Raw genomic sequence first — 12,791 nt, 5'->3', positions numbered from 1 at the left:
CGATACCTTGAACAATATCGATATTTGATACCATTTTCGATACCACGGGGAAAAACTGACACGACATTGAGGGCATTACATTTTAGATTTTTCTTAAAAGATGAATAGCAGTGTGTGTGTCAATGCGCTGTCGGAGAGAAGAGAGAGCAGAAAGCGCAGCTGGTACTCGAAAATTTGATTGAAACCGTTTCAAATATGCAGTACCGATATGTATCGATACTTCGATACTTTTGACAACACTACTACACATCTTGCCAGACGTTCGTGAAAAGGCCACCACCGATAAGATAGCATTATTTACATACGAGTCCCATTGGAATTGTTTTGGGTCAAGGTTTTCAGGATAATGACAGAGCTGAAATCTCACAAGACACATAGTGGGGATGCATTACACTATATGAGTTGTGTTCTAAATAATTCAAACTAATTACGTGTTAGTTCTAATTCGCTCAAACCTGACCTTTTGAAAAAGTGTCAGTCCTACTTAAATTTATTACAATCCTCATATACATACAGGTACATACATGAAATTTGACCTCTGCATTTAACCCATCCTAAGCATTTAGGATGCAGTGGGCTTAAGGTCACTTTGACAGGCTTGACAATAGTAATCGGGGATCGAACCGCCAGCCTTGTGGTTACAGGACAACCCACTCAACCCACTGAGGTACAGCCGCCCACTACTTCCTACCAACTGAAGTGTAAAATACCCCAATTCACCATGTTACGGGAGTTATTGGAGCAACTGTGGAGAGTTGAGTCACTGATCTCAGCTCCAGAACCCCCCCATCAAATAGCAAATTGACGTTCAGTTTTTGTACAAATTACAAAATGAAGAGCTTAGGTACTGGTAGGCAAATTTTGATAGCTTTTGACAGATCAGTATATGCAAGTAATTCCCCTGTTTCCAGTCTTTATGCCAAGCGAAACTAGCTGCAGTAATATTAGCATAAAGCAAAGTTAATCTGTAGCTTGTACCATCATGACTGTACAGTAACATGTTGCTGCGGTTAAACTGCAGTTACCTTTTTATCATACAGTCATTGGTATTGATCCTCTCTTCTAACTCTTGGCAAGAAATCAAATAAATGTAATTCCTAAAATGTTGAACAATTCCTTTAAAACTCAGTTGTCTTTGTTCTTATTTTCACAACTAGTTATGTTTTTTAAAAATTACCATTTGTGACACAGATGAATATTAGTCCTTTCTCTGACACTTATGTTGGAGACCATGATTCTGGTTGATGATGTAAAAAGTCTTATGTAGGTTTTCAGCCTATACGTAGCACTATTAATGATAATAACATGTTGCTTGCTGTATAGGGTGTAAATAATCTGATGCTCTGTAAAAATATTTTGTAAGTAATGTATACTGAAGGATTATTTTGTTTACACTGAATGTAGCCTACTTATGTTGCTCACAGAGCTATGAGCATTCAGTCCTACATGAAGGTTGATACGGTTATTGTGTGCACATTCCTATCATTTTATATTGGCTCTGTACAAATTAAATTAATATCATTTTGTTATTTTCACATTATGTACAAAATATTTATTAACATGCTTGGTGCCTTTTGAACAGCCTACTATCTGATACTGGTGATGGGAATGAATCTCTTTAAATTGGCAACAGGGTAATATAGTAATATAATGTAAAGTAACTTTCTGTGCTATTGATAAGACTGTTCAATCACTTTAAAGATGTTATTGACCTTACTGAGGTGACTGCCATTCCTGAGCCACAGGCACAAGTATTATCCAGCTGTTATCTGCACTGCCACAACTGTGTTTGGAAAAAGCTTTATGATGTGCCTTTTCCTTAACGATACATATCATAACTGCGACTAATGATAAGAGGCCAGCGTAAGTTTGGATAATAAAGACTTTACTGTATACGTACCCCGACATCCTGATTGTGTTACACACCGTGCAACCTCATTCATTTCCTAAAGCTTGAAGCCTATATATGACAACTGCATTGTTCACTGATGTGGATCACTCTGTCTGCATTTATCACAGCTGGTAAGAAACACAAAAGGGGCTTTAAAAAATAGTTTGTATTCCTTCCATTTCTAATGATTCAATTTCACACGTAATGTCACTCATAAACACTGAACTCCAGATAAACTTTATGTCAAAATGAAAACCTCAGTGAGTATAGGAACTGTCTTCTGTATAGTAGGAAGAGTTCAGATAACTTACAGTAAATCAGTGATTCTGATCGTGAAATAATTTGCTGTAAATTATAAAACTGTGCTGTATCTTTAAAAAAGTCCATATCTACGGATGGGGGAACAAGCATATTGTGTCATTACTCCCACCCAAGTTAGCATTGGGCCAATAGAAACTCTGATATAGTTGTGACACAGCAATAAAGTCTGAAAGTCAGCTTTAGACTGGTAAGTTTAAACATCTGGATTTATTAGGACTATTCCTGTCCTGCTATTGTTCATTTTCTGAACGTTTTTAAGATCAATTACTTGAAATGTACATTATAGATGCTGTCAAGTTTAGTCCAAATGCAATCTGAATAAAATCACCTTCTGTTTAAAGGTATATACGTGGTATAACATTCAATAACATTGCAAATTTCCCAGCTGTGGGACTAATAAAGGATTATCTCATCTTATCGTAACATGATTCAAATTGAAATGTGTTTCTGTTTATCACTAAACAGAAACAGGTCTGAAGTATTTAGGTTGAAAAGTTTTAGAATACAAATAGTTCCAATGACCTCTAAGAGTACAAATGATAGTAAGCGTTATGCTTAATCAGTGTTACGATTGTGAGGGGATCCTTGGAAAACTTTCTCCCCTGAAAGGGGTCTTTGGCCACAAAACGTTTGAGAATCCTTGCAGTAAATTATATACATAGGCTTCACATTGCAAACCTGTAACACCTGGTAAAAACTCAGCTATTTCACTAAACCAAATATTATTTGTTATTGTAATTTTTACATGTTATGCAATGAAGATAGACTAATTCAGAGTGAGGCAAGACAAGGTGTTGCAAGAATTTGTTCATATCAGTGATGTTGCAAGAAAATTTGTAGATTGACCAAAAAAGCTCTCCAACATCTCCAAAGCTGTGTGTAGTACATTAAAACAAAGAGATAAAAAAGAGACATTTGGCAGATTTAGGATCAGGATTACAAGGACAAAATCTAAAGTGTGCAGTCAGTGATATTATCAGTAAAGTTCTTTCAATCCTGTGCTTCAGGTCACACTATCATGAAGAACACAAGTTAAACCTGTATTATTAGCTTGTGGGATTTTGATTAGAAGACAGAATGAGGGTACTTGTGGAGAAAACTACAAAATGTAAGAGAGCCATCAATGTTTCACAGTGTCTGGTGAGATCTGACTTGGTACACATGAGACGTAGATGCCTAATACAGAGTTGCAACTTAAATATAAAGATATATTTAAAAAGACATATCCATCCATCCATTATCTGGCTGGAACTGATTCCAGCTGACATTGGGTGAAGGCGGGGCACACCCTGGACAGGTCGCCAGTCTATCACAGGGCTGACACATAGAGACAGACAACCATTCACCCCTACGGGCAATTTACAGTCAACAATTAACCTAGCCTGCATGTCTTTGGACTGTGGGAGGAAGCCGGAGAGCCCGGAGAAAACCCACGAAAAAACCTGTGACCCTCTTGCTGTGCAGTAGTGCTAACCACTGCACCACCCTGCATAACTAAAAAGATATATATATAAGATATAAATTGAGAATAAGTCTACTGAGATTTAATTCCAACTGTGCAGCTGCAGCCAAACGTTGAACTGACTTTGAACTCTTGAGAGGGGCTAGAAAGGACACAGCTGTAACCTCTTGGTTGAAGTTGGGGTCATTGTTTGTTGCGCTCAATGACAAATGGGTTGGCAGAGTGGTTGGGGAACATCCGGACTGAAATGCTGCTATGGAAAATCTGACACTCTGAAGCCTGTTCAGGCTCACTGCATTGATTAGAAGAAAGAGAACAAAGAAATATCTTATATAAAGAACTGTCAGAAGATTACACACAACTCTTTGAAATCTAAACTAGTGATGTGTCGGTCTCAAACGAGCCGTTTCAAAGAGCCGGCTGTTTTAAGTGAACAATAAGAGCCGGCTCCCGTCCGAGAGCCGTTTTTTTTTTTTTTTTTCTGTAATTAATTTAAGGTAGTATGATAGAATGATCTTCTCCTCGCCACGGGTCACTGACTGTGACTGAATGTTGTGTTAAAGACGTCCGTGCGACCAATCAGGTGATGACAGACAAGAATCACACCATCAAGCAGGGAGGGGCAGGGGTGCATGGCGCGCTGACGGTCTACAGGTACAGAGCACGAGGGAGAGGAGGACAGAAAGAGAGAGAGGGGAGTGTGGTGCGCGAATAGCAGACAAGATGAGTGACAGTCGGAAATGAAGCAGCATGTAAAAGTATGGTATTCTGGAAATTATAAGGTTTAGTATGATTATATTGAATAATTTAAGTGATATATGTGCACACATACTAATCATAGGTCAAAACCGTTCTAAATTTGGCTGAATTATAAAAGGCAGAAGTGGTAAAATGAAGAGCCGTTTGGGAGCCGAAAGAGCCGGCTCTTCTTGGTGAGCTGAGCCAAATGATCAGGTTCACTAAAAAGAGCCAGAATTCCCATCACTAGAGTGGAGTTGGGCGCGTATTCTTCTGGTAGCTGTATTTCTAGTAAATTAAATATTAAATCAAATCTCTATTAAATAACAACTATTGCATACAATGATGCATAAATGTTATATGCTATAGCCCTCTGAAAATACATAAATCTTACAGGTTTTGAAGATTACACACAACTCCTTGAAATCTAAACTTGCTGCTGATGACTACATTTGACCTGCAGGGGGCAGCAAATCACCTCCAGTGGCTGTGACATGAAGCAGAGGTGCAGTACCCTGCTCTGACCGGTGGGGGCGGTGGGCGCTAGAGAGACACCTCACATGTTTCACTTCCGCTCACGAAGAAGGAGAAGAAGACTTTGAAATGTTGTTGTCTCATGTGTTGAAGAAGTGAAGCTGTCCTCTTTAGAGGTTTATAAACTCTCTAACTACACCAGAGTCATCTAACAAGTAAAGCTTTGAGTCGGTTAACATGTGAGTACAGTTTGTGTGTAACATTAGCGTGTTAAACTGAGAGGTTATCTATCTCACGGTGTTAGTGGATGGCTGTTAGCTATCTGTAGCTACATGTAGCTATCTGTAGCTAGCTGTCACTAGGTAACAGACATGTCCTCGTCGGGGACAGAGCGCCAGGGACAAGTGGGAGACCTGAGACAACGCAGCAGAGAGGAGCTACAAGAACTGCTCCAGCGACAGGAGAAGATCCTCTCTAACAAGTAAGACCACACTATTAGACCCAGGATGTAGGATGTTGAGTAACAGTGTGACACATAACTAAAGTCTGATGAGTTGTTATGAGAGCAGCTCCACCGTGACTCAGCTAAAGATACACTGATGTATTGTTGTCCATCAGTAGAGGACAACATGTCTGAGAACAAGACAAGAACTCCCCTCTTCATAATACTCCAAAACAAACCACCATAACTATCAAACCCCCACCAATATTAACCCATGATTACATTTAACTCCAGTTACAGTCCACACACCACACACAACCACTTCATCCTTTTATACATCATTCTTTTACTTCTATCTATCTACCTATTTATATTTGTTTTACGTTATTTTATCTTATTCTTTTTAATCTTGCATTAATTTGATTTGCACCCTGACTGACAGCCAACCCCACCCATCTCAAGCACGCACACTGTACACAGTCACATGATATTGATCTTGCCCAGTCATGTTGGCTTTTTTAAAGTTTTCTTTTCTTTCTTTCTTTCTTTCTTTCTTTCTTTCTTTCTTTCTTTCTTTCTTTCTTCCCTTCTTTCTTTGATTTTATTTTATTTTATTATGAGGAAAAGAAGGGAAAAAAAGAAAATATATATATATATATATATATAAAAAACAGGAAAAGAAACCCCCCCCCCCCCCCAAAACTCCTCAACTGGCCGGGTATGGGCTATGCTGCCTCAACACCAACTTGGCTCCTCCATCTCCTCTCTCCTCCCTCCAATGATTGCCTATGGATAGAAAAGGGCATAAGTCCCGAGCTATCAAACCAGGCTCACGAATTTACGATACAAGATATCTGCTCTCCCTACAATATATGTTTACAAAGCACAAATCTACAATTATCTATATATGTTTAATAATATGAACTAAAATATTGTTGTAGAAAAGCTCAAGGCTCTGTCATATGTACATTTACTGGTTGGTGATGAGGTCTACAAGTTTATCTCAGTCCTTTTTGGACTAACTGATGGCAGAAATGTGCTATGTTTATGATGCAGAGCCTATACTACCACTCTGCTACAACATAGCTAGACTCAAATTTGACTTATTACCTCTCTGGTTGTAGCTTTAAATTGAGTTTTGTTCAATGTGCTATGATGATTAGTTTTTTCCTTTAAAATGTACACAAAGATGTCAAGCCGGTTTCAAATGTGACTAATTATGTCAAACATGTCAACAATATATAATAATATTATTTTTATACAGCAGTATTATATATCAGATAGCAGGAGAATATGCAATACTAGTATGATTATACAACAATTTGAATGTTGGTTGCGACGTGACATAATTTAAGCCAAAATACAGATGGGTGAAAAAGAAAAAAAAGCTGACCAAATGAATGGAGAAACATAAGAAATGCAAATAATTTCATACAAGGTAAGTGAATGGTTTCATGAATAAGAAAATTAGGTGAATCAAATGCTACATCAACCCAACTGAACACCTATGGGAGAGTTTGGAGTGACTCCACCACCATCATCAAAACAACAAAATAACTATTACTTTTTGAAGAATGGTGGTCATTCTTTAGTATGTTAGAGATGCACCTATCGATCGGCCACTGGTTGAAACTGGCCAGTTGTCAGTTGATCGGCCATGAACAGTGACCGGCCGATCAGTCTCATATATCCGATTTATTACCGGTCAAATTTACACACGTGCTTGCATGATGGTTTTATGTAACGGCACAGACAGTAACGTCACAGCCACTCACACATCATGTCGTCGGTGTGGAAGTTCTTCAGCGTGAGTGAAGAAGACAATTTGTAACACCTGCTGTGGAGGAACAACCTTAAAACCAAGGTTTTGACAACAAGAAGGTCCTGTAACTTGGTGCAGTTTTGGAGAAAATGTAAGTTATTTAATAATTAATGTTTTATTATGAACATACATTGAATATCAATTTTCCATGAAAGAAAAGATACAGAAATATTTCTGTACGCTGTCAATTATAGTTCTTAGAAAGAAAGTAAATCAGCAGGTCAGAAATTGGCCACGGAAATTGCAATCGGTGCATCTCTATATTAGACTTAAAGAGACTTTTATCTATCTGTCGATCTATTAAAACATGTAATGTTTGTTTGTTTGTTTGTTTGTCTCCCATCTGGAATGATTGTTTTGAATATAGCATCAAATAATGCATTCATTTGTGTTGTCCGTAGGAGGTTTTTACAGAGTCTTCCTGACAAAGGGAAAAAGATAAAAGAATTTGCGGAGAAAGTGCGCTTGGCCATCGAACACCACGATGAAGAGGAGAAGAGACGGAGCTTGGGGTTTGCTGCGGGGACAGAGTTACAGTCCAAGTATCGGCAGGCTTTCACTTCGCAACAACGTGCCTCGCACCAAAACAGGCAAAGTGAGGCTGCTGCAGGCGATGCGGTGCAGGAGATGCAGACCTCACCTGTCTCAGCTCATGTGCAGGAAAACAACACTTTAGACAAGCAACAGGTCCAGTTAGCCTCCGGAGCAGCGGCTGGGGAACCCATGAAGATGGCTGCTGCTGCTGGGGCCTCTCTGAACTCTGATGAGACAAAAGAGGGTGACCTTGTGGAGGCCTTGGAACAGGTCAGACTGTCTGAAACTAGTACTGGTTTCAGTAGAGAGTCCACAGACCCATCAAACAGCCCAGCAAGAGACAATTACTTTCTCAGAAAGCAGATACCAAAACAGCCTCACTATGTAACTGTCCTGGAAAGAACAGAGATGACTTCAGCTCCCAGGAAGCACAAATTCAAACCAAATCAGTGAGTAGACTTTGTGTCATGATGTGATGATTACTCTTGTAAAAATGTATACCAAAAACACTTTCAGTCAGTAACAATAAATATCATCCTCCCAACTGTTTCCAGGTTGCCCCACAGAAGTGACATATCTCCATCAGGATCCTCGTCACCCAGCCGGTCGTCTGAAGGCTCATCACCGCTCTCTGCTCAGGCCAGGAAGGAGCGGGACAGAAAACACCTGGATGACATCACTTCAGCTAGACTCCCTCCTCTCCACCACAGTCCGGCCCAGCTGCTGTCTCTGGACGAGTCGGCCGTCCTCCTGAAGGATCAAGCCAAGAAGCAGCAGGTTAGTGTGGCCGAGTCCTGCACACACACTTATCCTGTACGTCAACTGGATACATTAAACTGAAGGCAGGCTGACGGGGTCAGAAATTTCCACTTGCCAAAAGCAAATTTTTTCTTGAATAAATGTATAAGGCTCCTGATTATGTTGGGCGGTCACATGTTGAGGTAAGAGCATTTGAATGCTATGGTGAATTACAAACATTTGGCAGGCATTCAGACCAAAACCGGCCCTTTGTTATAAAAATGCATGAAATCACGCTCCAGGAAATCCAGTTTGAGGGACAGATACACATTCTTTTGAAAGTATGTGTGCACTAGCGGTGTAAATCACAAGGTTTATCACGATACAATATTATATCGCTTCTTTAGACAATGATTCGATATTTGCTGATATCACAAAATTTGCCACGATACGATTTGATTCAATTCAGGGACCTGCGATTGATATGAGTCGATATCATATAACACACATTTAACACAATCAGTTACATTTATATTAACTCACAAAATGCAACTAAAGTATGATTTGTCAATTTTATTACTTGGCTCTTCCAGACTTTTTATCTTTTTAATAAAAAGAATAAATATAAAGTGGGAATTTCAAAATGAAGGCACATCTTAAAGATTCAATTCAATTTATTTGTATATAGCGTCAAATCAGTTATCTCAAAATGCTTTTCATATAGAGCAGGTCTAGACCGTACTCCAGGTCGATGTATCGTTACACACCTGGTGTGCACTTACAAAGAATTTGACCGTTTATGTTTTTGTGTCTTTCTCGATGTACTTACAGAGAAAATGTTTTCTATTGTGATAAAGGGTGTTACTACTCTGTTACTCACAGAGGTTTTATCAGAATGATTTTATCTTTATAACAATCACACTATAAACAATAGAAATCCGACAGTCGCGTTACTAAATAATTATGAGTAATTTGCACTTGCACATATTTGATTGACCACCACAGAGCCTTGCCGAATGACATGGCATTGCGGTCTAACAAAAGTTGAGCAGGTTCAATTATTTTGCAGGATCCTGCTTTATTGTGCCGGAGAGCCCTCTTCATCGACAACCCTGGAGAATGAGAGGTTTTTTCACATAGTGCCAAAGTTGTTCTGAACACGGCCTTAATTTTATAAAGTAAACAAAATACATTTAAAAATACATAAGGTGAAATATTTCTTTGAAAAAAAACAAAGCCATATAAATATCACCAGTAAAAAGTATAATTTGCACATACAGCTGTTGAAATTATTCCATCCACGATTGAGCTGCAACAATTAATCAATTAATTGATTAGTAGTCAACTATAAAATTAATGTTCAATTATTTTGATAATCGATTAATCGGTTTGAGTAATTTTTTAAGAAAAAAAGGTCACATTCTCTGATTCCAGCTTCTTAAATGTGAATATTTACTGGTTTTCTTACTCCTCTATGACAGTAAACTGAATATCTGTGAGTTGTGGACAGAACAAGATATAATTTTTCACCATTTTCTGACATTTTATAGACCAAACAACTAATCGATAAAAGCCTCAGTAGGCAACAATGTTTTGGCATCATTGGGCAAAAATTCCATAATAACCTTTCAGCATATTGTAATTCAAGTGTTCTGAGAGAAAACTAGACTTCTGCACCTCCTCATGGCTCTGTTTTCAGGCTTTAGAAAATCTAGCCCGTGACGGGAGATTTTGGCCAATCACAAGTTATTTCAGAGAGAGAGCGTTCCTATTGGTCGTGCTCCGGCTGGTGAGCGGTGCTTGGTATTTCCTTGACAAATCTCAACATGGCTGCAGGGTCACAAACTTTCTCATTTTACAGCTAAACAGTACACTAAACTATAGCGAACATTTTTTTAAAAATAACTTTTTAAAATCACATTTGCTCCAATCTCGCCAACTGCTGCTTTAATCGACAGATTAATCGACAGTGAAAATAATCATTATTTAATAGATGAAAATAGCAACTCTCAGTTTCTATGGAAATGTTATTACAACAAACAAATGTATTTGACAGTAGTGAGTTGGTGTTGATATTTCACCTGGATGCAAAATCTCAAAACTAATTTATTTTTTACAAAGGTGACTTGTGACATTTTCTCATCTAATCAAATGTGGAATTAATTGAGGCCGTTAGTCAACTAATCGTCAGTTTGGTCTTAGACAGCTAAGATTTCTTTAGTCAATTGGTCATTTTTTATGCTTTTTTCTAGCTGAATGACTTATTTCCAAGAAACTTCTGAGCACATCTCTGGTGAACACCTGATGATTTAAAGTGGTGCTTTTGTGTGATTCTTTGTGGAGAACCTCAGTTTTAAAGATCTGTCCATTAAATCCACTAATTGACAGAATTGTACGAGTGTTGGTCGACTAAGAATCTCTTTGGTTGAGGAGAATTTATTAATTATGAATCCAAGCTTGAATTGTATTAGAGTCTAAATCAGATCCCTCCTTCAGCTCTAGAGGGCAGCGTTCAGGCAGCGTAGTCTCTGTGAATCACTTCTCATCTAAAGTAATGACTTTAGAGCCAAACGTCAAACAGTGTGCTGTTGTCAACTTACGGAGGCCTGTTAAGCTCATTATCAGTCCTACTTTTGTTGAGGGTTTAATAGCTGTGGCTGTGCTGCTTTATAATAATGTGCTTGTTTTCTGTTTACCAGCCTATTCATGTCAACTTTCTCCTCTGTGTTTAATTTCAGGAGTTGCAGGCCAAGCTGGCGGCCCAGAAACTGTCTGAGGGATTGAAGATCTCTATGGGGAGCTACACTCCTGACAGCGGCCCCATGGCTGCCTACAGAGAGGTTCACGATGAAGCAGCCCAGCTCTCCTCAGAGGAGGACTGATCCGGGAAGGCCGGAGCTGGGGAAACCAGTGTGGCCTTGGCCCTGTAGAGAAACGGGCTTTGGACCTCGCAATCAGGACCCATCACACAGGATTTTCACTCCAAGGACAAGAATTCTTAAGAGAGGAAAAGAGTCTTTGCACCGTGTGAAGGCATAGTTGGTATCCCAGACTCGGCTCAGGAAACTGAATGGCGGGTTGTGAAACTAGCTTACTTAATTCTCATTCAGTTCTTAACTGGGTTCAGTTGTTTCAGTGTCCTGCAGGAATAATAATACCTGCTGTTGAGGACTCTTAAATGCTAAATTTGGAGAATGTATCATGAGGGAAACGTTTCCTGTCAGTTTACTGAAACTGATGATGTCATGGCTTTTTGAGCCTGAGAGGGTTGTTCAATGAAATTTCTATTTAAGTGTGTTCATTTTTATGCACTTAAAGCTCATAACCAGGTAGAGCAGACTGTTTTGGCACAAAGATGACTGTTTACAGACTTGTCTAGAAACATAAGCCTGCAGATTGTTGTGTCAGAAATAAAGTATTACAGAATTTAATAAATGCATCTGATTTCCCAAATGGTTGTAAAGTCAGGAGGTGATAATCATTTTTCCCTGAATTACAGACAATGTGAAGTGCCTCATCAAAATTGATCTATAAGAAATATTCTTTAATTTCTCTTAGAATGCTCACCGATGAGAGCATCAGGAAAACTGTTTCATTGTCTGGATGTTAAATTTACTGAACAATGTAGTTTCTTTAGTTGTTCGTCTTTCGGCTGCTCCCGTTTGGGGTCGCCACAGCGGATGAAAATAGAGAAAGAGTGTCAAGTCTAAAAACATTTAAGACAAAATTGTGCTAAAGTACACGAGCTGTGTATTTTGTTACTCTCCTCATCTGGTTAAGGAAATATCAAGTAATTTCACATGAAAAGTGCTCCTCATATATTTTCTGCTTTCTATAAACTGAATGAATATTTGAAAGATAAACAGTCTTGCCTTCAGATTCAGAGTATTAAATACATGCAGACTATTTTATTTTTGGACTTCCAGCCTCTTTTCATTCATTTATGTGCAACATAAATCTGCGAGGTGATATCAGTTTCAAATGAAGCTGTGGTCAGCTGCAGGCACTGATTTTCTAAAATCCTGTGCGATGTTATCGAGCAGGGATCTGTGACACACTTGATAAGATTAATGCAGCGGTAGTGAAATATTGAAGCTTGATGGCTGAGACATCTGGACTGCATTTGGATCATGTTGTTGCTGGGAATGGCAGGCGATGATGGGGACGGCAGCGAGCTAATGAAACATGGCAAATACCATTTCTCAACTTTACTAATACTGTATGTGGTAGATAAGAAGTGCCAGCTACGTTCAAACTGCCTTTCCCATCATCTCTCTTCAAGCTCTCACAGAACACTGCAGGCCATCTTAACTTAAACAGCCTGATTTAGGAGTTTTAATGAGGGAAAAATGAGGCCTGTTTTGGGGGA

The 12,791-nt window shown here is 38.9% G+C and overlaps 1 protein-coding gene across 1 annotated transcript; it reads left to right on the top strand.

Moving 5' to 3' along the window:
* Positions 1-4,983: 4,983 nt before the first annotated feature.
* polr2m (RNA polymerase II subunit M) lies at positions 4,984-11,875 on the top strand. The gene is made up of 4 exons (XM_074618281.1): positions 4,984-5,367; positions 7,552-8,133; positions 8,239-8,461; positions 11,161-11,875. The coding sequence occupies exons 1-4, from the start codon at positions 5,258-5,260 to the stop codon at positions 11,302-11,304; spliced, it is 1,059 nt and encodes a 352-aa protein (XP_074474382.1). The 5' UTR covers positions 4,984-5,257; the 3' UTR covers positions 11,305-11,875.
* Positions 11,876-12,791: the final 916 nt, after the last annotated feature.

Source organism: Sebastes fasciatus, chromosome 2 (genome assembly GCF_043250625.1).
Source record: "Sebastes fasciatus isolate fSebFas1 chromosome 2, fSebFas1.pri, whole genome shotgun sequence".
Lineage (NCBI taxonomy): Eukaryota > Metazoa > Chordata > Actinopteri > Perciformes > Sebastidae > Sebastes > Sebastes fasciatus.
This window is presented reverse-complemented; position numbering and strand designations above follow the sequence as displayed.